General features: G+C 32.8%; 1 protein-coding gene and 1 long non-coding RNA gene across 7 annotated transcripts in view; one reads left to right on the top strand and one right to left on the bottom strand.

Annotated features, from left to right (window-relative positions):
* Nucleotides 1-2,567: 2,567 nt before the first annotated feature.
* Nucleotides 2,568-5,686, top strand: LOC141424039 (uncharacterized). Its single transcript, XR_012448846.1, has 4 exons — nt 2,568-2,616; nt 3,778-3,876; nt 4,532-4,636; nt 5,002-5,686. It is a non-coding gene; the product is annotated as an uncharacterized lncRNA (long non-coding RNA).
* The window catches only part of Klrk1 (killer cell lectin like receptor K1), a 33,683-nt gene continuing 10,059 nt past the window's right edge, over nt 3,676-27,299 (bottom strand). For 3 of the 6 annotated variants that reach the window (XM_074076057.1, XM_074076058.1, XM_074076060.1), the window contains one exon: nt 3,676-3,884. In XM_074076057.1, the coding sequence (XP_073932158.1) occupies nt 3,761-3,884 (124 nt within the window). In that variant the 3' untranslated portion in view covers nt 3,676-3,760. The other 3 variants (XR_012448845.1, XM_074076059.1, XM_074076062.1) reach the window with 3 other exon arrangements.

The following is a 27,299-nucleotide window of genomic DNA, read 5'->3' as shown; positions in this document are numbered from 1 at the left end:
ATAAAGGTCAATAGAGGGATAGTTAATAGAGAAGAACAGACTTAATTGTACTATACTTAGGACAAAAACATGAGAAATAAGACTATAAGAAAATTTGGAAATGAACTCTTAATATCTGTAGGGAACTACTGTTGAAGAAAATAAACAAAAGAAAAATTCTACAGGAAGTTCAGAAAACCTGTTACTAGATTTGCACGTAAGTAACATCTCAAGCAAAGAAGGACTATGTCGGTGTTAAAATATCCTTGAAGTTTTCTTTACAGTATTTTTAGATTTTTTTCTTAGCTATAATTTATTTAATATATAATAGTTTGATATAAAACTGAATTTATTGGGCTCTGAGTGTGCATAGTCTATGAGTGTGGATTTTGATTTTAAAAAATTACATGATGTCTTCCGTGATTTTGGACACTGACAGTGCACAAGTGGACTAAGAAGTAATTGTAGCAATAACAAAATTATGAAGACATGACTTCACAGAAAAACAGAAGATGATTACTAGTTGGAAGAAAAATGGGAAAAGCAACTAGAGTTCTTGGGAAGAAGAGATAAATTCTTATTGAAATATATAAGAAGTTTTCTTAAAATAAGTGGGATTTAAATTGTATTTTAAATAAGTACTTGGTGACCATGGGCAACATGTGTGAGCAAATATATAGCAGAAAGAGAAGAGCTTGGTGGGAACACAAAGATCTGTAAGAGTCGATCATAACAAAGAGAGTGATGAAGGAGATGGTGTGAAGATGCAAATAAAGGTGAGAGGACATGAAGGCTGCAAACTGTAGGTCACAGGTGAAACTGGAAGAATTTCTCATATCATGCTTTTTAAAAACTTTAGTCATTATGCAGTGACTTTCAAAAAATTCAACATGAGTCACCTGCTTGTAATTTATAATTTTAAAGAATGCTTAATTTGAGTTATAGTCCCCCAATATGACAGAGCAACACATTTTCTAAATCTTTGTATATTTCAGTGATTGTCTCTTCTTAAAGACATTCACTGATTTTAAAGATGCTCTAAATTTTTTATTAAGCTTAAATAAAAGCAATCTCTGTACATCATCTATTTTAATGGTGGTATTTCTATGGTGTATGAATTTATAAGAAGAGTTTTGTGTTTCTTTCAATGTATTTCTGCTTTCCAGAAATGAGAGCAGAAGAGGTCACTTACTCTGACTTGAGAATTCAGTCTCCATCCCACTTGCAGAGAGCCCCCAAAAGATCTGAAACCCAAAGGAACACCTGTTTGGAACATCTTGGTGTGTGTCTTTTTCAGTTATTTTATTATTTTACCCCATATTATAAAATAATGTCTGCAATATGTCTTTCACTCACACCTCAAATGAGCAAGCTTTTCCAAGCAAGCAGAGCTATAATCTTCCTAAGCTTAAAATAGTCTATGAATGTGGATATTTTTTCTGTCCCATCCACAACCCATTGAACCACTCATGCATTCTGAATATGGATTTTGGCTTAAAAAATTATACAATGTCTACCCATGATCTTAGCTATAGAGATTAAATAAAGGCATTTAAGTGGGCAAATAGATTTTGTAAATAGATAAAAGTTGTGTTATATATCTTATTCTTTTCAAGGTAACAGAATTATTATAATGAATAATATGAAAAATAAAGAGATTTGACTACTTATTCATACCTTCTGTGAATTCATGGTAATTTATTTAATTTTGAGAATTATGTCTCAATATTTTACCATTTTTATGTTTCCATTTTACCACTACAATTTCACTTTGCTCTCTTATTGGTCACACAAGTGTCTGCATTTTGGGCAACAGTATCTTTTGAAGTACAGTTTATGTCCACATTTTAACTGACAGAAATAGCAGTGATGTGTACCTTGTGCAATTAACTTTCTAAATGTCTAAGTATTGAATTAATTCTTTAGGAGAGATTGTCACTAGTGTAAATATTTAGGTATATGAACAATTTTCCTCAAGATGTGGGAATTGAAAACCTCTCATTGTCTTAGGTGCTGTTAGCTGTGGTATCAGGTGCCACAGGTCACACCCACCGTCCATGTGTGGAACTTGTTCTGTGATAGAATTGATGATTGCTAATAATGTAGAAAGGAAATATGTTTTCAAAGATATTTTGCTTCTCATGTTTAAAAAAGTTTCTTTTTCATTTGCTTATGAATTCTGTCTCAGAAAATCTGAAAATCTGACAAATTTTCTTAAATACAGGGTAATGATACCATTTGATTCAGGAGAAAATTTTCTCTTATGGTATGGGTTGGAGGAGAAAGGAAGGGATACTATATATTAATTATTGAGGACTCTAACACAATTACTTAAATGTTTATTTAAGCTGATTGGGTAAATTACAACAAGTACGAAGAGTAAAAATCTATCATGCAATCATGAATGTCCATTGCTTTTACTTGAAAATCCGAAAAGGAAAGAATAAGCTAAAAAAAGCAAAGATTTCAAGTAGAGAAAGATAAACAATACCACACAATACCCACAAAGCCAGCATGATTGTCATGGGTGAGTCATTAAACAAGATACTCACTGATATTTTTGAGAGCAATTTAGTAAGTGACGGAGTTGAAAATGGAGATGTTGAAAGAAACAAGGGGATGTCAAGATGGAAGACAGTGAGTTTAAATTATTCTTTAAATAATTTTTAAAGAGCGATAGCTTTATAGATGCAAAAGAATGTAGGAAGAAAGGGTGGTTGCTTACTTTCTTATTTTATTGTTGACTTGAAACTATTTTAGGTCAGAGAGACATAAAATGGCGTAAAGTGGAAGGAGTGAGCATAAATGTCAGGACTAACCAGTGTCCTGAGAAATGGGGAAGAAGTGTCTAAATGTAAGCACAATGGAACACATAATAGAAAATGCTGGTGTATTTGAAGGCATTAAAAATACTTAGTGTTTCTATAACAAAACTTTAAAAAGAAAAATAAGCAAAAAAATTTAACTATCTGCCCAGGGTCTGATATGTTGAATACATGATAGGCTCATATAAATAATAGATAATACAAAAATTCCATGGGAAAGGTATATCAGCATATTTTTAACAGAAAACATAGAAATACTTAAGATAGCCACTAAAAGTGTTGAAATTTCATAGCTGAGGAAAATGTGAACTGAAGCTGTAAGGTTTTATGGTTTGCCTACAAAATTTCAAACTTGATAGTAATTTATCATAGAGAACATTAATTACCTTAATGTTGGAAAAAAACCACAATAGACTTGTTGTGTATGCATGAGTATAAGTATTGTGTAGTCAATTTAAAAACTTTTTTTAAAAATGTAGCGATCTATAAAACAGTAAAAAATGTATTTTAAATGTGCAAAATAGATGTGGGAAAAGGTTAATTGGTTGTGGTGTGGTTTCTCAATGAGCTCATTAGTGATTGGGTTTTTAATTTTCTTTTTATCATTTCTCAAATTTTCAAATGTTTAAAATATCCCATATAACTTACGCTGAGGATGTTGCTCACATGGTAGAGCACTTGCCTGGCAAGCATGAGACCCCGAGTTCAATCTCCAGTACCAGGGGAAAAAATACCATATAACTTATAAGATTTTATTTTAAAAAGAAAAAAGATCTCATTTTATTTGATATTAAAATTAATATTATGACCATGAATTCCACAACAGTTTTACATCATGAATTCACAAATGAGCAAGTCATATAGCCTTATAAGTTCAAGGGATCTCCTTGGAGTTTGATTATGAAATAATAAAGTGTTGTGAATAAACATACAGAAGCTAATGGTGAACAATGTACTCATCTCTTCCCCATAGGTTTTTCTGCCTCATTGTCTTCATGGAAGTTAATTGCAGTGGTTCTGTGGTTCATCTCCTTGGGCCTCCTTTTGTCTGTTGGAATCTTAGCTTCAAGGTGTAAGTCTCTACAATATAAAAAGAAACTGGCTTGCTCAATAGTCATAGGAAGAAATCTCTTTAAGATCATTCATTTGTATTTTCAAATTTATTTCTCAAGTACCTGTTTTACCTTTGTCATAGTCCCTGTACTACAGATTATTTAAGAACCACATCAGAGTATGACCCAAGCCATTTTCTTGAACCGTGCCTAACTATCCTTACACTTATTCATGCTGTCTGATCTGTCTGTATTTCTTTCTTTCCTTGCCATTGACTTTTGTTTCATACTTACCTCATATCAGGGTTAGTTCTGAGAAATCTTCCTTTGGTTTTAAAAAACTAAAACAAATTGTTTGAGGATTAGGGTGTAGCTCAGTGATAGAGAATTTGCTTAACATGCATGAGGCCTTGAATTTGATCCGTAGTACTAGAAAAATATTATCAAAGTTTCAATAATTTGTTTTCTTTTAATGTGTTAATTTTCCTATCAGATTTGTATTATTTTAAAATTTGTTTGTGTATGCTCTCCAATTATATTGTGCCATTATGGGGCCTTTGACAATATATTGTTAGTGCTAGCATTCTCACAACAAATGAAGTTTTTTGGGCAATACCAAATTGATCTTTGTTTAAATGTGATGAACCAAACTGACGTTTGTAATTTGTTTTTCAGTAGCACAGACATATTCAGGAAATCTCACCTCTAGCCTGGAAGTAGATCAGAAAGGATTGAGTTTAGGAAATCTGGGGAGTCAAGAGTCATCAGCAAATGCTCAAGGTAATAAGACAAGATCGTGAGTCTCCTAATAATTAGAAAATAAGTGTAATTTATTATACTTATTTATTAGACCTATTAGACTAGGTGATATAGTGTTAGTCATTGAGGACCATGTTCACTAAAATCCACTGTAGGAGATTATTGATAATGCTCACATATTAGCAGTGGTTGTGCTAGTAGAATTATAGTGTTATGTCTCAGCATTTTAAAAATTACAAATTATGGCAGCAATTTAAATTGGGTGAATATATTTTTGTCATTTAATATATTTGTTATTCATCTCATTCCACAATTTTAACACTCATCCTTCAAATTATAAATGGATGGGTAGAAGACATTTAGACTTAACCAAATTCTGTCTTTAGTTTGGAAATGTCACCCTTGTGATGACAACTGGCACCAGCATGGGAGCAACTGCTACACGTTTTCTAAAACTTTGGTTACTTGGAATGATTGTCAACTTCATTGCTCATCTTTGCTTTCAAGTTTTCTTACATTAAATTCTGAAGAAGAGAAGGTAAAGATAAGTATATGATTCTTAAACATTTGTTAAGATTCTCCAGAATAAATTTCTTTGACTGTAGGCTGTTTCTTAGAGAGATAGCTATCTCTGACAACTTTGTATGGTACACATGGGATTCTGTTACATTTTCCTTAAACAGTTCCTCAGCCCCTTGTATAAAATCCCTCATCCACAGAATTCACATTTCACTCTTGCCTATTTCTCTGGCCTCTGAGGTACCAGTGATTTTCCATCTTCCTTAAAGTGTAATCTAAAATCTAATCTGCTCCCTTTCCCTCATAACCTGTGTAATCTTTTCTGATAAATGCCCATTTACTTTTACAGTTTACCATAGAATTGCTATGTCTTAAAAAAAAAAAAACAAAAAAACTTTTCAGTTGAGTGCTGGTAGCTCACACCTAAAATCAGGAGAATCACAGTTTGAAGCCAGCCTGGGCAACTAGTTTGTAAGCACCTATTTTGAAAAAAACAAAAAAATCAGAACTGGTGGAGTGGCTCAAGGTGAAGGCCCTGAGTTCAAGCCCCAATACCACCCAAAACACCACCAAGAACAAAAAAACATTTTCAGTTCCCTTAAACCTACAGGAGTTACTGATAAGTGCTGTCATTTCCCTTTTGGTAGTACTTATTAGTTTTGCCTTTTCTCAGATTGTTTGGTAACGAGGCTATGGAGTGCTTTATAACACCCAGTAACCTGGTACAATGCTAGAATATTTTAAGGTCTCCATAATGGTTTTTGATGAGTAAGTGAAGTATTGCTTATTAGTGGGTAAAATCCCAAGAATATTTTTTACTATAGTGATATTCTTTCAGAAAAAAATGCTGAATAATGTAAAAACAACCAAATTACTGTATACACATAGCCAACCAATCAAATTAGCAGATTTGATTTTTAATACTCTAATTCTTTTCAGGAGTTTGTTAAAAAAATGTTAACTAGTCAGTGTAATAGACATCAGGATAAATTCTGGATCAGTTTACGCTATAACCATAGCCAATTGAAATGGACTTGGCTTCTTAACTCGGATATTACCTTGGAGAAGTAAGTATCTTCTGCTTTTATAAAGCTTGCTTGTGGAATAGGAATGTTAATGAGCTAATTATAGACTGTAAATATGATCAGATATTAAATTCCACAGCTTATAATTCCATAACATGGTAAAAAAGACAAAAGAAAGGAAGTTGAATTGGAAAAGTTGCAAAGTAAAATTACATTAGTAGTGTGCTAAAAATTGTACTGAAATAATCTGAATCATTTTTAATTTTAATTTTATGGTTTCTTTATTGTTTCTTACATTTTTATATAAATAAAATAATGCTTAGATTACTTAACTTGCACAAAATTATAAACTTGGTATATATAAAAATAAAACATAGAAGTAGATATAATATCAATAATTCATATAATCAATAAGGTAATGAGGTTCCTTGGAAGTTATAGGAGACTGTAGCTAATAAAATCTAAAGTTCTGGCCTTCATCCAACGTTGTGTTACCAGCAGAATTTTGTAATTGCCAGACATAGTAATGTTTAGGTCAGTTGCAATATTTGTTTCCTAAAGTCCCTCTCTGTATTATCAGTTGCATCAGTAATATGGATAGTGAAAAGGAGTCAAACTATTTAAAAATAAAAGTGAAATTCTTCACAGAGAAAAGTACACTTAATAAACCTAGCTTAAATATTTTAAGTGATTATGCAGTTTTAATTTCAGTATCCCATTCAAAACTTATTCTAACCACTCCAACTCAACCGTAAGTATACAAATATTTAACCCTTACAAATGAGCTTCACTAATGTTTAATGTACAGTCTAATGTTGTATAACCTTCTATAAAACAGCTAACTTTCTAGGTATAGTTGTATTTTGCTTTCTGAACCACAGTGATTTTGTAAGTACTAAACTGCATTTGGGAGGACAGCAAGACCATTATTTCCATAATGATACTGAAATGCTGTTTGGTCTTTTCAATCTCACTCTTTATGAACACATGATGGGGCAATAGTGAAGCCTTACAATGTGTCAAATTCAATAGACAAAAAGCTCGATGAGAACTGAGCTGTCTCTAATTATGCCAGACAACAAAAAGATTTGCTATATGTAAAGCAAAGTTTGTATCCTCACTATTGTTTTTGTTTTAGAAAATATAATTATTCTTATAGTAACAAAAGCACATACACATTTATTAATATTATATATAATTTAGGGAAAATTTAAAAATTCACCCATTTTAGTTTTTGACATGGCAAAATGGAAGGATATATACTAAATAACAAAAAACTAGAGGTATTACTCTGTAAGTTTTACTGTTTTGGGGGTGGTGATATTGGGGTTTGAACTTAGGGCCTTTTGCTTGCTAGGCAGGTGCTCTACCTCATGAACTATGCTTCCAGTCCATCTAAATAATTTTTAATGGTTGAAAGGAGTCCTGAAACAAAATTTTTTGGGAATGTCCTTTAAAAATCTATGAAATAAATATTTCACAGACTTTCCTATCAAAATGCTTATATATATAGAAGGCACTCAGTTTACCCTAGCACACTTTTAATGTAACACAAACTTCATATTTTATCTGAGTACACATAGAGGATAACCAGGAGTAAAGACATTTTACCATCCTACTCCATCATCTTTTGAAAATTTCAGTGCTCTTTAATCAAAATTTAGCAGCTTCTTTTTTGTTAGGTTCTCTCATTGTTGTTATATGGTTTTGTTAGTTTCTACAATTTTGAGAAGCTGAGAGTGTTTGCTTCATTGTGTAACTAGATAGTTTAGAAATTGCCCTTTCTGCAATCTCCTTCATTAACTTTGGAATAAAACAAATCATCTTTATTGCTTACATATTCAGTAAATATGCCAAAAAAAGAAAACGTGTTTCTTTACATTTTAAATAAAGGGATCATAATATTCATTTAATAGAACCATTATATGAAGTAAATTTTAATTTCGAATTGAAATTCTTTTCTCTTCTAGGATTCAACTAAAGAGACCTACAACTGATAATAATCACTGCAAATACATACAAAAAGGCCAGTTACTTGATGGTAATTGCATGGAGCATGGTTATTGTCTATGTGAGAAGACAACAAATACATATGGAGGTTAATATTTTAAAATTATAAGAAAAAAAAAGAAATATCAAAACTTTTTCAAGATGATTTTTTACGTCATTTAAGAAAAATCTTTAATTTACTTAAATATGTATCTTTAAGGTATTAAATACAATATTTGCAATAAATACTGTAATAAACTAAACTTAAACATGGTAGCCAAAAGGACTCCAGTATGTGACATGTTAGTAGTGAAGAATGAATGAAGAATAGAAAGGATGAAAGAACTTAAGAAAACATAGGAAAAGTTCTCATAAATCACTGATAATTGAAGTTTTAAGTCCTTCAAAATCTTAAAGTCTATTCTAATACAGTGGAGCCATTTTACATAACTTCATACTGTAAACACAAGTGTTTAGGATTTTATGGGTTCTTGCATTTGCATTGTCATAATGGCCTATGACTAATAGAAGGATAAGAATATTTGCTGCCTATGGAAATTAGGTTTTTTCACAAGTCTAGAAAGATATGTTTGTGAAGAACTGAAAGATTAGAACTATTTCTTAATTCAAAAATAAAAGGGCATGGAAGGAGAGAAAAAGGTTTTTAGACACTATGTATGTTTTATATTCTTAAGAATGCATTTAAATGACAAATGACAAATGACAAATAATATCAAAATTTAAAAGAAAATGAAATAATTGTATTTAGTTGTATATAAATTGGTAACACTAGATCATACAGCAAAAATATTGAGGGATAAGAGAATTAGCATAACTAACCAAGAAAATGTAGCATTCACAGTATGCAAACGTGTAATGACATAGCTTCAAAATGCATAAAAAAATTAAGAGAGATACTGGGATAAATGGAAAAAGTGAAATCACCTTCATAGTGAGTTATTTTTACATGTCTCACAAACTATTAAAATAAGACTTGAATAAGAAAATTAGCAATATTTTCTTTTAACATAAGAAGTTAAATATTAAGTTATTAGAGAATATCATTTTTCTCAACATCACAGAAAAAGTTAAAGGATGAATCTGCAAAGCAACAGGTTGATTATTTTGAAAAACTAATAAAACAGATGAACTTTCAGAAAAATGTTAGAAGGCATAGATAAATCATGTTAAGTATTAATAAAGGGACTTATATAGAGAAAAAATAATTTAGAGAATTAAAAAGAAAAGTATTAGTTTTAGTGCAAATAAGTTTGATAATGTCAAAAATAGAGAGATCTGGGCAAAGGTAACTGATGTAAAGTTCAAAGAGTTTTAAAATCATGAAAATATCAAATTAGAGGTTTATGGTCTCCCCACAAAAGAACAACAGAGGACATGATTTCACAAAAATTTCATGTGGTATGTTTTTCAATGTTTTATAAAACAATCTGTACAATACAAAAAGAGCATTGCTGAACTCATTCCATAAGACTAGTTTGACATTGACCAAGACAGAATAGATCTTAATGGCCAGTGATTAAAATACTACATTAAATAAGCTTGGATTTTTTTGTGAACACCTATACCTATAGTTTTGAAACTTATAAAACTGATTACTACAACTGACAGTCGTAAAAATCTTTAGAAGTTAATTTTTATTTATATGTTTAATTTCTGATTAATTTGAAAGTATGGAATTCTTTGATGAGTATTCTGTAATGTAAGAAATAGCAAAACTCCCAAATCGTCATCAAAATCAAAAGAAGAAACACTCTTCTAAAAAATTACTTGATCAAATAACACATTTAAATAAGATTTTAGAAATATTTTTTGGAGTCAAAGTATGCAAGGATGTGAAAGATTTTTCCTCCACAAAAACCACAAGAAAAATGGATAAATTTCACTTTTACAGATGTATAGCTTTCTATAAGTCTATAGGAGTGGAATGAATCAAAAAGGAAGCTTATTTGATCAGAATTTTATCAAAGGACAAAACTCCATTGAAGAGGGACCACTACTGCTCATATACCAGGAGAGGTGCTAGCTTGGTAATGGATGACAAAGAAGCAGCTCAACAAGAGTCAAGTGATTTTCTTGCCAATGTGTATTGGTAGAATAATTTGGAAACTTTAAGGGCTCCAATAAGAAGAATATAAGATTTATAGTTATCATTCTACCCACCTCCCATCAAAGATGTTTTTCTTAAAAATATGCATGGGGAAGAAGTGGGAAAGCAATATGAATTTTGCACAGCTTTTAGCATTTCTAGGTGCTCAGGTTCTAGAGGCTGACTGCAAAGATGAACCAATCTCTGAAACTCAGCTGGAATACCTGCCAGAGTAAATACCAAAAAGATTTTGATAGTTGGCCTTGGTGACACAGTATGGCTATTCTCTGGAATGTTGTAGACCAACCCAATTGCTTCCTCCTTTCTTGCTTGTAGTTCTCAAGAATGTAGCAGGAATTCAGCAACCTCACAGAAGGGCAGAGGACTGGCTGATACAGTGTGTGTTCTATTGCTCTGTTGCCTAGAAACAGGGTGTCCTTCAGTGTTTTAACTGAGTAGATCGTCTTGCCCTGAGGCATAGAACCAGGGTGAGCTGCCTTTTCACAGTCCTTCAGCTGCTGTGAAAATGTGGCAAACTCAGATGAGGATCCATCAACCCCAGACAGCTTTTCTGAGTCTCAGAGAATTAAGTCAGCACAAATCCCAGGTTTCTGCTGTCCTTTGCTACCTAAGTAATACATTTCCTTCCTGTGACTTTTTGAAGATCTGGGTTTGGTTTCAGCAGATCCAAATAAGCTGGTAGCCAGTGTACAGCAAGCCAGTTTCACAGTGAAATGGCAGGTAAAGAGTAAAAGAGAATTCAATATAATTGAGTTAGCCCAGCCCAGCTCACCTCTACTCATAGTAGAATATAAATGAACAGTCTCTAATCTTGAGATGGAGTCAGGATTTTGCAATCTCTAACGAGAACAGGAAAAGAAGGTTCATAAGTCATTTCTCATCTTTTTTTGTAGTGTTCAGCATGTGATAAAAACATTGAACATATGGAGAAGCAGCAAATATCTCCCATAATCAATACAACATAGAGAATAGAGGTTCAAAGATGACACAAATATTGAGATATACAGAAAATAATTGCAAACAAATATTCAAAAAAGATCAAATTTAGAAGTAGAGAAGCTTATAATGAATGAAGAGATGATAAGTACCTGGGTGTGGTGGTGTACCCTGTAATCCTACTACTACTTGAGTAGTAAAGGAAGGAGGATGGCAAGTTTGAGGTCACATTGGGTTAAATAATAAGACTGTCTCAAAACAAAACAAAAAATTAGATGATATTTGTAGGCAAAATAGAAAATGTAAAAAATGAGAAATTCTACAACTGAAAAATCCATGATCTAAAAACCAAAATATGTTACAGCCTTAACTGTACCTTACAAAATGCAAACATAAGGGTAAGTAAATTTTAAACGGTCAATAGAAAGTATGCATATTAAAGACCTAAGTAAAAAGAATTGAAATAAACAGACCATAAATGACCTGTGGAGCAATATCAAGGAGACTAAAATACATGTAACAGATGTTCCAGAAAGAGGAGCAAATACTTATAATAATTTAAGACCTGGTAGTAAAATTATTCCCAATTTGATCAAAGTACAATTTCACATAACAATTATGGACTAATTCAAGGTAAAATGATCACACACATATACATATATACTTACTAGATTAATCAGAGAAAAAGCAATGTAAATCAAAGATGAACATAAAATATCGAGAAGCAGACAGAAAAATAACATTATATATAAAAGAAAAATTTATAATGGTGACTTAAGATCAGAATAACAAATATCTCATTCAAATATATAGTATAAAAAGATAAAATCTAGACTTCTGGTTCTATCAAGTTGAAATAACATCATTCCAGCTAGTTCTTCTGTCTGATATTTAAATAACACAGACATACATATATGAAACAAGTGTGGGAGACTGTGAAAGAGGAAAACAGATTGCCTAGACTTTAGAGTTTAAGAAACAGCAGAGTTGGCTGGGTTCTTCCTTTATTGCTTCCTATGTGTCTGAGATTGGGAACTTCATACACCCAGAACCATCAGCAAAAGGTGGTCAGACAACATCAAACAGCAGGAAAGTTTTTGCCCTACTTCAGAAAAATACTATCAGGCAATTTGTACCTTCTACCTCCCGCCCCCTGCATTTTGGTAAAGCTGAACACAGTATTGTTCTCATGTCACACTACAACCACTTTGCTCACCAGAAGCAGTCATAGCTCCAATTCTCCCTCCACAATTGTGTCAATAGGGATCACTAGGAAGTTGACCCTAAATCCCATTCAGAAAAAGCTAGGCAGTGCTAGTTTGGGGAGATAAACTTCTACCTCACAAGTCTGCCATAAAACATGAATCAGGGCCCCACTCTTACTAGGATTGTTTCAAGGGGCAGAGGAAAGCTGGGTTTGCACGCTCACTCATAGGCTACCCTATGGTGAGGTGTGCTCCACTTCCACAAGAAAAGTGTCTTTAGGGCTGATGGGGAGATGAACTTCTGTCCCATGCTGTAAATCAGTGTCTGATTTTATCAGGGCGGTACGAGAAAGATCCAGTGGAAGGCTGAACATACATACTTAGCTGTCCCTTTGCTACACCATAGCAGGAGAAGTTCATTAGAATGAAAAAAAGATTAAATCAGATCCAGATCCTTGTAAGAAAATATCCAAAATACTTGAGATGTAATAAAAAAATCACCATAATGACAGGGACCTAAAAATCATAACACTAATGAGAAAAAAACCACTGGCTGAGACCAATGCTGAGATGAATTGTATGAATTCTAGACAAGAACTTTAGACAGACATTATAAAAATGCTTCCATGAGCAATTATTAATTTTTTTTGGGAAAATGATTTGAAATATCAGCCAAGAAATAGAACTATAAAAAGAATCAAGTAGATATCTATAATTTCCTTAATTACTATTTAACATATATACACTTGCCCCATGATTAATATTATCACTAGATGAGTTAAATATTTCTAATTTTTTTGTTTTGTTTTTAGTTTTTCGGTGGGACTGGGGTTTGAACACAAGGTCTCATGGTTGCTACGCAGGTGCTCTTCCATTTAATCTACTCCACGAGCCTGAACTTTTTACTTCTAAATTAAAGAAGCATATTCATCACTCTTACTGACATTTTACACTTACCAAATACTTTCAAAGTTGTTTTCTTTCATTTGTAAGCAAATGTACAGGCTTCTATAAATTTTCAGCTTTATTTGTAGTTATTTTTTTCAACTCAGGGCCACCACTCAAACAGGTGTTCTACCACCTGAGCCAGATCGTCAACTCATAATTTTAATCATAGAACTTTATTAACTTTTACTTGTTTGAAAATTTTGTCCCACAAAGATAAATTGTATAAAAATGCATTTCAAGGTGCTTTCAATTTCATTATAATGTATTTTTGTTTGAAATTATGTTATTAATAATTGTTAGCAAACATTAATAAGCATTTAAATTTCTATGTGAAAAATGAAAGAAATTCAAATTACAGAACTAAAAAACATACAGGAACAACATATTGTGGTACAGTTTCATGAGATATCATCATTGGAGGAAAGGGAAACACAGAATCTCTGTATTATTCTTTACAATAACATATGAGTCTATCATAATTGCTGAGGAATAGTTTAATGCATGGCCTTCGGTTCAATCCCCAGCACAAAATAAGTTTAATTTTAAAAACTGAAGAAAAAAATATATTTTCAAATTAGTAAAAAAAATACATAAATTTTTCCCGCAGTTCCACATTGTAAGAAACACTAACAGATGTTCTTCTTACTGAAGGAAAAATTACTAGATAGAACTTGAATGTAAAGGGAAGAGGAGGAGAGTTAGAATGATAAATATATGAATAAATAGAAAAAAACCTGAAATACCTTGTATGCTAACTAAACTCTTAAAGCAAAAATAAATGCAAAACCTCTTTATTGAACTCAGATTTTAAAAATTCTCAGTAAAATACTGACAAACTGAACTTGACAACATATCTAAAAGATCATACACCATGATCAAGTCAGTTTCATCCCAGATACTCAGGGACGGTTCAACATATCAAAAACATTAAATGTAAACCAGAATGTTAATAGAAGTAAAGAAAAAAATTGCATGATTATCTCAATAGAGGCAGAAAAACACTTTGATAAAATTCAACATCCTTCATGATAAAAGTTTGGAAGAAATTAGGATAGAAAGAATATACCTCACCATAATACAGGCTGTATACAACAATCCTATAACCAAGATCATACTAACTGGAGAATAACTGAAACCATTTCCTCTAAAGTCAGGAACAAGATAAGAATGTCCACACTCTCCACTCATATTCCACATCATCTTAGAATTCCTAGCCAGAGTAGTAAAACAAGAAGGAGAAATAAAAGGAATTCAAATAAGATAGGAAGTATTCAAGCTATCCCTAGTTGCAGATGACATGATCTTATACCTAAAATACCCAGAAAGCTACCAAAAAACTCCTAGACATCATAAACACCTAAAGTGAAGTAGCAGGATACAAAACTCAGTAGCTTTTCTATATACCAACAATGGACATACTAAGAAAGAATATAGGAAAAAATTCCATTTAAAGCAGTTTCAAAAATAATAAAATATCTGGAAATAAACTTAACAAAGAAAACAAAAGACAAAACTGTAAACCACTGGAGAAAGAAATTAAAGAAGACTTCAGATGAAAGAAAGTTCTCCCATGAAAATGAACTGGCAGAATCAATACTGTGAAAAATGGCTATATTTACAAAAGCAATCTACACATTCAATGCATTCCCCATCAAAATTCAAATGACATGCTTCACAGAGATTCAAAAATTAACCCTAACATTCACATGAAAACACAAAATACCTCACATAGCCAAGGCAATACTGAGCAAAAAGAGGAATGCAGGAGGTACCACAATAACCGACTTCAAACTATACTCAGAGAAATAGCAACAAAAACAACATGGTATTGCCATGAGAACAGACAAGAAGAACAATGGAATACAATAGAAGACCCAGATATGAATGCACACAGCTATGCCCATGTGATTTATTTTTGATGGTACTGGTATATGAACTCAGGGCCTCACACTTGCTGGGCAGGTACTCTCCCACTTGAGCCACTCCTCCAGCCCTCTACCTGATTTTTGACATAGGTGCCCAAAACCTACAATGGGGAAAAGACAGCCTGTTTAACAAATATTGCTGGGAAAACTGAATATTTTCATGCAGAAAACTAAAACTAGATCCATGTCTCTCACCCTCTACATGTTATCAACTCAAAGTGGATTAAAGACCTTACCATAATATCTAAAACTTTGAATCTAGTGCAGGAAAGAGCAGGGAATATGCTGGATCTTATAAGCATAAGCAATAACTTCCTAAATAAAATTCCAATGGCTCAGCAACTAAGAGAAAAGACTGACAAATGGCATACATGAAACTAAAAGGCTTCTGCACAATGAAAGAAATGGTCACCAAACTAATGAGACAGTCCACAGAATGGGAAAAAACTTTGCTAGTTATACATCTGATAAGAAATTAATAACCAGGATATATAGGGAGCTCAGAAATGTAAATTCCCCCAAATCAATGACCCAATGAAGAAATGGGCAAATGAATGACCAATGCATTTTCAGAGGAAGAAGTCAAAATGGCCAAAAAACACATGAAGAACTACTCAACATCCCTGGCCATAAAGAAAATGTGAATCAATACCATGTTAAAATTCCATCTCACTCCTGTTAGAATGACTACCATCAAGAACACAAGAAACAACAAATGTTGGTGAAGATGTGGGGGAAAAGGAACTCTCATGCACTGTTGGTAGGAATGGAAATTAGTGCAACCACTATGGAAAAGAGTATGGGGTTTCCTCAAAAAAACCGAAAATAGAACTGTCTTATGATCCAGCTACGCTAGGGCTAGGCATAGTCAGGTTACAATAAAGGCACTTGCACACATGCATATTGCAGTATTATTCACAATAGGCAAACCATGAAAACAGCCAAGATGCCTGACACTTGCTGAATTGATTAAGAAAATGTGGTGTTTATATTCAAAAGAATTTTAATCAGCCATAAATAAAATGGATGGAACTAAAGAATATCAACCTAAGTGAAGTTAGCCAGATTCAAAAAGCCAAAGGCTACATGTTTTCTTTCATATGTGGAATATAGACCCAATATAAATACAATTAGTATTACATATACATACAAATATATACAGAACATGTACTCAAAAGTGGGACTGATAGAGGATACCAAGGGAGAAGGAAAAGGAAAGAAAGACAGAGAATAACAATAAAATACATGAATTCTGTGTAGGAACAAGATACAGTGAAACACACGGTAAACTGTTGAATAACACAGGATGGGGGAAAGGGTGAGGAAGTGGAATGGAAATGGTTTACATTGACTCAAGCACAATCTATGTATAGGCATAATACCAGCCCAAAATCTCACTGAACAATGAACAGATACCTAAAATATGAATGAAAAACAGGTCATGCTAAGGGAAGGTCATGAATGGGAGGAGGAAGGTAAAAGAAGGAAGTTAAGAAGGTGAATATGGTTGATGTACTTTCTATACAAAAATGAATATGGTATTTTTTAGTTTTATTTTATTGTTTTTACATTACTTATATGTGTATATATTATTTGGGGCTTAAACCTCTTGAAATCACCATAAGAAGAGGACTAATATAGAAAGAAAAATAGAGGGGATGAACCAATTCGAGTTATAATACATATATACATGTAAATGCCATGGTGAAACACAGATATATTAAACAAACATACCTTTTATCAAAAATGGAGAACAGAAAGGTAAGACATGTCCTGTCTGGGAGTTGGTGCCAGTGGGAGGGGTGATAATATAAGGAGAGTGTGCAGTAGGGTAAATATGGTGGAAATATTATGTATTCAGGTATGAAAATGGACAAAAAAGACCTTTGAAAGTATTCTAGGAATTGGGGAGGGGGAGAAAGGAGAATGATAGAGGGTCTTAACTATGATATAGTGTAAGAACTTTTGTAAATGTCACAGTGTATCCCAGGTACAACAATAATATGGTAATAAAAAGAAAATAATAATGTATATAGAATATTTAACCTATTGAATTCACCTCAAGAAAGGGACTAACAAAGAAAGGAGAAAATGGAGGGAATGAATGAATTCAGGAGATGTTAGGTATATACATGGAAACGTCATAACGAAACTCCCTGTACAGATATCTTAAGCAAATAAAAAATTCTTTTTTTAAAAAAATGGACAAAGGTAAAAACAGGTCCAGTCTGGGGGTTGGTGCCAGTTAGAGGGAGCAGGATATAAGGAAAGGGTGAAGGATGGTGACTATGGTGGAAATATTACGTACTCATGTATGAAAATGGAGAAATGAGACCTGTTGAAACTATTCTTAGAAGGGGGGTAGGGTATAAAGGAGAATGATGGATGGGTGAATTTAACTAAGATATAGTGTAAGCACTTTTGTAAATGTCACAGTCTACCCTTAGTACAACAATAATATCCTAATAAAAATATAATTGAAAATAGCATATGTTTCTGGACTTATATGTTGAAAGAAATTATTCCATTGCAGCAATTATAATGAAATAAATACAAGTGGAAGTGAAACTAAACTATTATAATTTGGACTTTGTATGTGAAATTATATATTACTTCAATGGGTGTTAAGAATAAATATCTAAGTCCTAAGAAAACAAAAAGCAGAATGAGACAAAGAAGTATACCTAACAATGTAATAAAGCAGTTAAAATACACACAAATAATAAAAGATATTATATTAACAGAAGACTGTCAAGAGTGGTTCAAAATGGCAAAGGACACATGAAAAAATACAAAAGAGGGTGATATAAAGGGAATCCATCATATAATAAATACATTTAATGAAATGCATTAAATAAAGGGTATTTTTTCAATAGAAGGAAAGAAAAATCCAAGCATAAGATGTTTACACTCAACTCACTTTAAACAATAAGGTTCAGGCTGAAAGTAAAAGGTAGAATAAAGATATGCCATAAGAAAAAATTCACCAGGCAAATAATCATAAACAATTTGATGTAATTATGCTCACAAAAGATGGAGTAAACTTTAAAACAAGATATCAAAATTACATCAGGGTTAATTCATTAAGAAAAGAGAATATTCCTAAATATGCATGGCAAACTTCAAAGTTTATGAAGCAAAATTTGACATACCTTATCCAAAGTAGAGACATGACCATAAATGGAGCTATTAACACTCATGATTGAACAATTAGACAAAAGGTTTATAAAGTCAGAATATATTATCAACTAACATGAAATGATTCACATTTGCATAACATTACATTAAAATATGTAGAAATATTCATTATTTTCAAATGATCAAAACACTATTTGTAATGTAGAATGTATGCAGAGCCACCAGTTACATAAGTAGGACTCTGGCTGTGATGTAATAAAGTCCCAATTTACTCTCAGGAAAAATGAGTAATAGTTGGAAATTGTCTGTGATAATGGTTGATAGCCAGAATTACGAACATTGTTGCCATTTCCAATTCCAGATTTAAGTTTTGGGTGATGCATAATACATTTATCATTCTTTGCATTGTTTTAACACTGAGAAAGTATCATTTCTGCATCTTCACAATTACATACAAATATAATTAATTTTAAAAATGCTACTAATATCAATTAAATTTGGCATTTTAGGGAAAGTATCTTCTCTTCTAATACGGATATGGATTGCTAATAAAAATATAAAATATGGCTGGATAATTTCTGAGGATTCCCAAAGTAATGACTATTATATCTTTAAGAAGAGAATATATTCAGATTAAATATATCAGAAAGAAAAAACAGTGAATGCTTCAATGCTTGATATTTTCCAGCATGATGACTTCAACTATGTGAAATATTTACTTAGTAGAAAATAGATGTCATTAAACTCAAAGTCCGTATATAATTTTTAGTCGTTAATACTTAATAACAGGATAAATGCAATGAGGAATGGTAAAAGAAAATAATGAATGTGAAGGGTATTACTGTGACAGAGGTACTAAATAAAACGTTTCTGAATTTAGTTTTAAGACCTAGTGATCTTTCAGTACTTTAAAAATAAATGTCCTTATTATAGTTTCAGACTCTGGGTTTTTATAAAATTCTAGTTTATCTTTGCCTATTTATGGTTGTCTATGAGAAGGTTGACTGGTTAAGGTAAAAGACGAAATAGACATGAGTTAATAATGTCAAGGAAGTACACTGTAGTGTATGTCCAAATTCTCAGCACTCAGGAGACCACGGCAGGAGGATCTGAGGTCAGTGAGGGTTATAAAGAAAGCTTGAAGCTGGCCTGCTATAAAGTGAGACCTTATCTGAAAAAAAATTTATCATAAAATTTCAATCTCCAAAACAATCAAATATATCTTCTAAAATTCAATGGAAATTAAATAGAAGACTAAAACAAGAAAGCAATATTGGTGAACTCAAAGCTAGTCAATATAAAATACATGAATGAAAAGAGACAGCAGGAAAAAAACATCTAACTGAAGAATAAATTATGTTATGGACTCAACAGGAAAATGTATGCAGAATTGAAATCATAGGATGAGACTAGAGAACAAATGAAACTATACCTGTATGTAGAAGACTTAGGACAGAATAAACAAATAAAACCTATTCTAAGGCATAATGGAGTCAAGATGCTGAAAGCAAAGAAGAACAGAAAACCTTAAAGGTGGTAAGAAGAGGAGACACAATAATAAACTAAGAAGCTAACTTCTTAGCAAGAACAATAGGAGGCAGAATTCAATGGTATTTCAGGGTGAAACTGACAAATGAATTGCCAGAATAACATCCAAATACCCAGTAAAAATATCCTTCCAAGATTAAGGTAAAATAAAACTATTTCATGCAAATAATAATTTGCAGTTTATTAATATTAATAGACCTGGTAGCAATGGAGGTAGTAAGAAATGTCTACAGTCTTGTGTGTCTGTGTGTATGTGCATATCACATGGATTTGTTGATGTATTAGATGGAGTGTATAAGAGAAAGAGGGCTTCAAACATGACCCCAATTTTGCTTGCTCATTTTAGATCTTTATTTTGAAAAAATTTTAGGATTACAAAGATTGTGATAGAGTAGAACAAAAAACGACTGTAAACCCTAACCCAATTTTTAGTATATTAAAATTTTATCAATTTTATTATATCGTTCTCTCTCTTTGTCGCTCCCCTTCTCTCTCTCTGTTTTTCTCTCTCTCTCTCTCTCTGTCTGTCTCTGTCTCTCTCCCTCTCTTTCTCTCCATCATCGCTCACTTCCTTTGTTTTCTAATTTTTGTCTTTGTGTTCAGGGAATTTGGGAAGTTATTTGTCAGATGTCCTAAGAATTGTTTGAGGTGATTTTCTTTCAGAAAATATTAGACTTATTTAAACATAGAGACCAACCAAAAGAGGGAAAAAGTGATTAAATGGTAGGAATGGTCCATCTGGCAGATCAGACCTGTTTTGTGCTTTCACAGCAAACCCAAGAAAGGGCATAAATAGTGATCCAGGACTCACATGCAGCCCCAGAATTAAAAATACAACATTTACAAACACATCCTACTAACACAGATGCAAGGAAGTGTCAGCTCTTGAAAACATGCCTGTCCCTAGTAGTCAAGGTTGATCCATGAGCTGCCCACAACTGAGATGAGACATTCTACCAGTCAGAACCAGACACTCTCTGCAAGCTTGAATCCTTTTGTGCGTGTGTGTGTGTGTGTGTGTGTGTGTGTGTGTGTGTGTGTGTGTGTGTAGATACTGACAGTGACCAATCAGTAGTGAAGTCTCTCTGTAAACTGGATTCCCTTGTTGACTGAAAGAGCTTGATGAGCACTTTTGGCTTGGAACACTTCCTATATTAGATACCCCTTTTCCTTTGTCCTGGAAACAGCTACCTGACTTGCCATAGGTCAGATCTACTTGTGATTTGAGCAGGTGTTTGAATGAAAGTGTTGTCTGCACCCCTTTGGGTCTGGTCTCATTTCCACGATATCTGGACCCAAGAACCAAATTCTTGTAACTTCATTAATGGTCAGACTATTATTAACTTTGAACTACTTAAAATATTTCTTACTGCAATGCTTTTGGACCTCTTTGTTAGCCAGAACCAAACATGGGCTGTAAACCTAATGAGCACTCAGTTGTGGTTACAAATGTTTGCTGAAGGTTCTCATTTTCTCTTCCATCTCATCAGCGGTTAGAGACTAGCAAAAGTCCTGGTTACTATTTCCTGAACTGTAGGTTTTGTTACTTCTTTTATAAGCTTGTAGCCTTTGGGGGAATCACGATTTTAGAAAAAGACCTTCAATTTTTCCTTTCAGTTTTGGTGGCCCCTAAGATTTATTTTGTGTTTCCAGTGTTCCATGACAACCATTAAAATAGAAACTAAGTTTCCCCAAATTTATCGTAAACTCTTAAAACAAAAGTCAGTTTCTGTGGTTGCTTTTATGCTGTGATTTCTATTTTTTATTTTTGCTATTCTACAGAATTTTTTATCAGCCTGTCAGTTTGGGAATATTTTTCCCAAGTTGCAATGTATTATATAACAATATTATAAAACATTTTCTTTTATTTTCAGTGTGCCCAGTATGATGCTATCTTCTCATTTGAACTTAGCTTATTTGGGATACTATAATAAAGTCCCATACATTGATGAGTTATAAACAACACAAATTTATTTCTTCCAATTCTGGAGGCTGGAAGCCCAGCATGGCTCTGTCCTGGTGGGGGCCCTCCTGCAGGTTGTAGAGTCCAATTATCATTATATTCTCTTGTGGCAGAAGACTAGTGGAGCCTCTGGAATCTTTTTTTTCTTTTAAGGTATTAACCCACTCACGAGAATTTTACCTTCACATTCTTCCAAATCCTTACCTTTCAATATTATAATGCTAAATGTTGTGATTTAAAATATGAATTTTGGAAGGATACAAACATTTGGTCTATTATACTCCACTCCTGGACAATGAAATCATGTCCTTCTCATATGTAGAACACATCCATTCTATCCCCAAAATCCAAAAAGTCTTTACTCCTTCCAGTATCTACTCACCTAAAGTCCAAAATCTCATCTAAATATTATCCAAGTCAGATGTAGGTGAGAACGAGAAATTATTCTCCAGTTGTGAACTTATGAAATAAAACAAGTCATGTGCTTTCAGAATACAATGATGGGACAGGCATCAAATAGATATTCCTATCCCAAAAGGAGGAAACAGGAAAAGCTGATGGATACCAAGAAATTCCAAAATCTAGCAAGGCAAACTCCATAAGACTTAAGGCTCAAGAAGAATCTTCGTTGGCTTCATACTCTGCCCTCCAGTGCACAAGGGGAGAAGTCATGTCTTCTTGCATCATGTCCCCACCTGGACATGGCACTGCCTACCCTTGAGTCTCTGCTGTGGCACTATCCATATGGCAGTTTTCTAGTTGGTGAAGGTTGTACCACCAGAACTATGTAGGGACTTATTCACTCACTACTCCTCTAGATGTTGGTCCCACTGTTAGATATCCAAGATGTCTCCCACCTGCCTATTCTGTACCATCTGGGTTGTGGTGAGAAGGGCCATCTTGATGACCCCTGAGTTGTCCTCCGTTGTCTTGCAGAATATCAGACATTTGCAGTAGTGAATTGTTCTATGGTTTGGCCCTGAAGGGCCTAAGAAGTTTGTTTTCTGTGTTTGTCTCATTTTCCTTGTTTCCTGTCATCCCAGATGACATTTTTCTTGTTGGAGAATTCCTTCTCTATTCCTGGTTTTTATTGAGATGGTTTATGAAGTCCTCACACAGCCCTCTGCATGCATATGTAGGTGTTTGGAGTTAAACAGTTTTCTGTATAGGCTTTAAAGCTGGAACCATAGACAGCACAACTTCCATTCTGCATTTTCACCAATGTTAATCTGGATCAGAGAGAATTTCACATTACATTCATGGCTATATTTAAGCAGCAATACAAAAATGATATAAGGTTTGTATGATTTGTAATGTAGGAATTTAAAAGATATTACAGGACTTTTTGGACCTTATCTGGCCCAGTTAATTCATGGATATGCAAAATAGAAACAGATAGCAAAACAAAATTTGCATTCTATTGTAAATTATATGCTACTATTTTTCCATATTTTGGACATTAAATCATTTTAGATGTCTAAAATTAAGAACTCAACTTAGAATTCAACATTTGTAGTGTTTTACAGAAAAATACACCATCGACCTCAGATATTATTGGCCTTCTGTATCTGTAGGTTCTACATTTCTACATCTGCAGACAAAAAATATTCAGAATAAACTGCATCTATACTGAAAATGTACAATTCTTCTTGTTCTTCCCTAAATGATGTAACATTTAGTTACATAGCATTTATTTCCCATTAGATATTGTCAGTCACCTAAAGATGATTCCAAGTACACAAAGTTGTGTGTGAGAGTAACATGCGAACACTATTTCATTTTTATATAAGGGACTTATGCCTCCATGGGTTTTGTTATTCACCTGCTGAGAGGTGTGGGGTCTTGGAACCAGTCTCCTGTGGGTACCAAGGGATTACTGCATATGGAATTTTACTTGATAAAGAAATAAAATAAATAGAAAAATACACACACAAGCATATGAGTGCGTATCCATATATTGAATTGAGGTGAACCTGTTATTTGTATAAAAACAACTGGACACTACAGGAGAAAAAGATTTAAGAGATTTTTAGTAACGGTTCTTAGTGTCTCAATCTGAGTACATTAGAGCCTCTTTATTTATTTTTTTGACACTATAATTATATGTGTTTCTGTCCGGTACAATCTGGTGTTTTGATACATATGTGCATACTGCATATTGATCAAATGAGGGTAGTTAGCATGTCCATCATCTCACGTGTGTCATTTCAAGCGTTCTATTGCACAAAGTGGTCATTACAGGTAGCAATACAGTAAGAGAATTTTTTTAAAATGTTCTTATTACAAAGAAATGATAGAGCTCATTTTCTCTAATTTCAATTTCTTCATTTGTTCCTTTGATTTCTGTGTCTGCTTTCCCATATCACTCTCATCACACTTCTTTCAAAATACTGATCTTACTGGATTATAATTGTTTAAAACCATATTTCATAGTTCTTTTGTGTTGGTAGGGATTAAACCCAGGTTCTCATGCATGCTAGGCAAGACTTCTACCACTGAAGTATACCTCCAGCCCCCTTATAATGACATTTCTGACTGTAGTGTGAAACTCTTGAAAGAGTTATGTCCTATTCACCTCTATAGTTATATCTACATAGTTCTTGGAAGTTGACTAGGGCTCGAAAGATATTTTACTTAAATACTTTGAGATATAGTCAATAGCAGAAATTAGCATACTAATGATTTGATTTACAAAAATAATTTTATACTTTGCAGGTGGAGGTAATATGACATGCAATACTATTACAATCTTCAGAGAAGAATATGTTGTTCTGTCAAAAATAAAATCTCAGAGCTGGGGATACAGCTCAGGGGGAGTATACTTGCCTATCATGGGTGAGGCCATGGGTTTGATCTCCAGTACTACAAAAAATTCAAATAAAGAAAAATTAGGCCATCTTATATTAATTTTAAAGTGTCCTGGAGCCTCTACATCACAAATATTAAATGAGGGAGGAAGATAGGTAGTACTTGTCATAGTCTTTGGAAATAGCACATGACGATTAAAAGGTTGATCACTGACTGTAGCCATTAAACATTAGAGTGATGAAACAAATTTTAAAAATCAGTGAAAAAATGATTTGTCATTTGATGGTAACTCTGGGACTAGTGTCAAGTATGCATATATCAGAATCCCTGCTACAACAATGGTTAATTTCATGACTTTAGTGAACCATTTATATGCTCTTATGATTCCGTTCCTTATTAATAAGATTAAGCCACATTAATACCTGTTATGTGAGATATTTAAGAGTCCTTAATGAGTGGATACATAGGTCTTGAAATTATCTCTGACAGATAAGAAGTACGTCATTAATCTGACATTAACATTAGTTGTGTTAGGATTATTTTTATTTTTTATGGAGAGATCAGATATTCAAGTAACTAAAATGTCTCTGAAATAAAGAAATTTAAAATATTTGCAGGCTTAAAAACTTCTGTTTCATTTGAATATTATGGAACCAAAAGAAAGGAAAGATATAGTAACAAAATATTTAGTTTCCCCCACCCCCCCAATCTTTTGTGTCAGAATGGACAAATTACTAAACAGTAATTTATCATAGGCCAGCACTTCTAAATGATAAGAATGACTTTTCTTGAATGCTATCCTGGCATTCTTCTACAGGATTAAGGCTATATTCTTAAACTCAATGAATAACAAAGTCTTGTCACTTAGCCCTGGTATGCAGAGTTGGTCAGTGCTATCAAGTGGATAAAATAGTGGGCTGAGAGTACATAAAGACCAGCATACAGAACCTAAGAAGACAGATCTCAATAAATATGAAACCCAAAGATACATATTCAGATGGTTCCCTTTGAGTACTTAGCGGACTTCTAATTAGTGCATGTGTGCGAAAGAAATACTCAAAGATGGAGAGAAATTGTAAGGAAAGACTTAGTGTGAGTAGTACCTAGTGCTTACATAGGCTCTAAAACCATGCCTGTTTTCACCAGCCATGATGTAAAACCTCATATTTAATGCACAGTTGAGCAGATTACATAGAAAGGACTTATCCCAATAGTGGGGATAATTAACTTCAGACTGAATGGCCTGACTAATATTACTTAAAAGCAAGACCCTAACAGATTAATTAGTTTCTAAATAAAATTACATGATAACAACAGAGATAAATTCCATTGTCTTACAAAAACAATTCTCACAGATTCATTAAGAAACAAAAATATACAACATCAAAGAAGGTAAAGTTCAAAGTGTGTGGAATTTAATTTTAAAAAGTAGCTGATAAGTAAATAAATGGAATAGTATGATCATAATAAGAAGATAAATTAATCAATAAAAATGCATCCAGAACTAAACCAGATGGCAGAGTAAACAGCTTAGAAAAGTTTTTATGACCACATTCCATGTTTCCAAAATTTAAGTAAATGCATAGAAAGTATACAAATACCACACATCTCAAAATTAACACTTCAATGCCTGAGATCAAATATACATTGATATGATTAAGGAAACAGTGTACCTTAAAGAAGAAAAGATTAATTATTTTTCTTGATGATAGGTATTATCCAAAATGAAAATCAAAGAGAAATGGAAAATGTGAATGGAGCATCAGTGAAAATTTTCAGTTTCAATGAGCTGAATGTAGCTGTAATTTGAGAGCCTGAAGAGGAAGACACAGAAATGGGGAGGGAAAAGATTTGAAGAAACAATAATATTAAGTAATCTAATTTTAGTAAAAATTATAAACACATCTATTCAATAGTTTCAAAAATGCAACAGAAGAAATATAAAGAAAACTAAAAAATGCATATTCCAAACAATTTTCTCAAATTATTAAAGAAAAACAATTATATGGAAAAAGACATGTTACATACAGCAGAACAAGATGAGGGTGAGAACAGATTTCTTAGGCAAATAACAGAAGTGAGGAGAATTTTTTGGAAAGTACTGAGGAAAAAAACACAACTTAAAAATTTATGAATGAAAATATCTCTCAAAAATTAAGGTAAAAGAAAGAAATTTTCAGACTCAAAGAGGAAATATTTATCAACAGACAATCCAAAGTACAAATTAATGCTAAAAGAAGCCCCTAATGTAGAGTAATTATCACACCACATGGAAATAAGTTTCTACCAAAAATGGTGGCACAAATGAAATAAGTTTCATAATTTTTTTCTTACTGTTTAAATATAAGTGATGGTTTGAATAAAATTCATAGTAACAGCATGAGATTTATGATATTTATAAAGGTAAACTTATGACTAAAATAGCACAAAGTTAGAAAAGGGGTAAACAGAAAGATAATATTGTGAAAATCTTAAACTATACATGAAGTGATATAGTATCACTGATGTATAAAAATACACAAAATAAACTAGAGGAGACAACACCAACATCA

Source organism: Castor canadensis, chromosome 6, assembly GCF_047511655.1.
Source record: "Castor canadensis chromosome 6, mCasCan1.hap1v2, whole genome shotgun sequence".
NCBI classification, from domain to species: Eukaryota; Metazoa; Chordata; class Mammalia; order Rodentia; family Castoridae; genus Castor; species Castor canadensis.
This window is presented reverse-complemented; position numbering and strand designations above follow the sequence as displayed.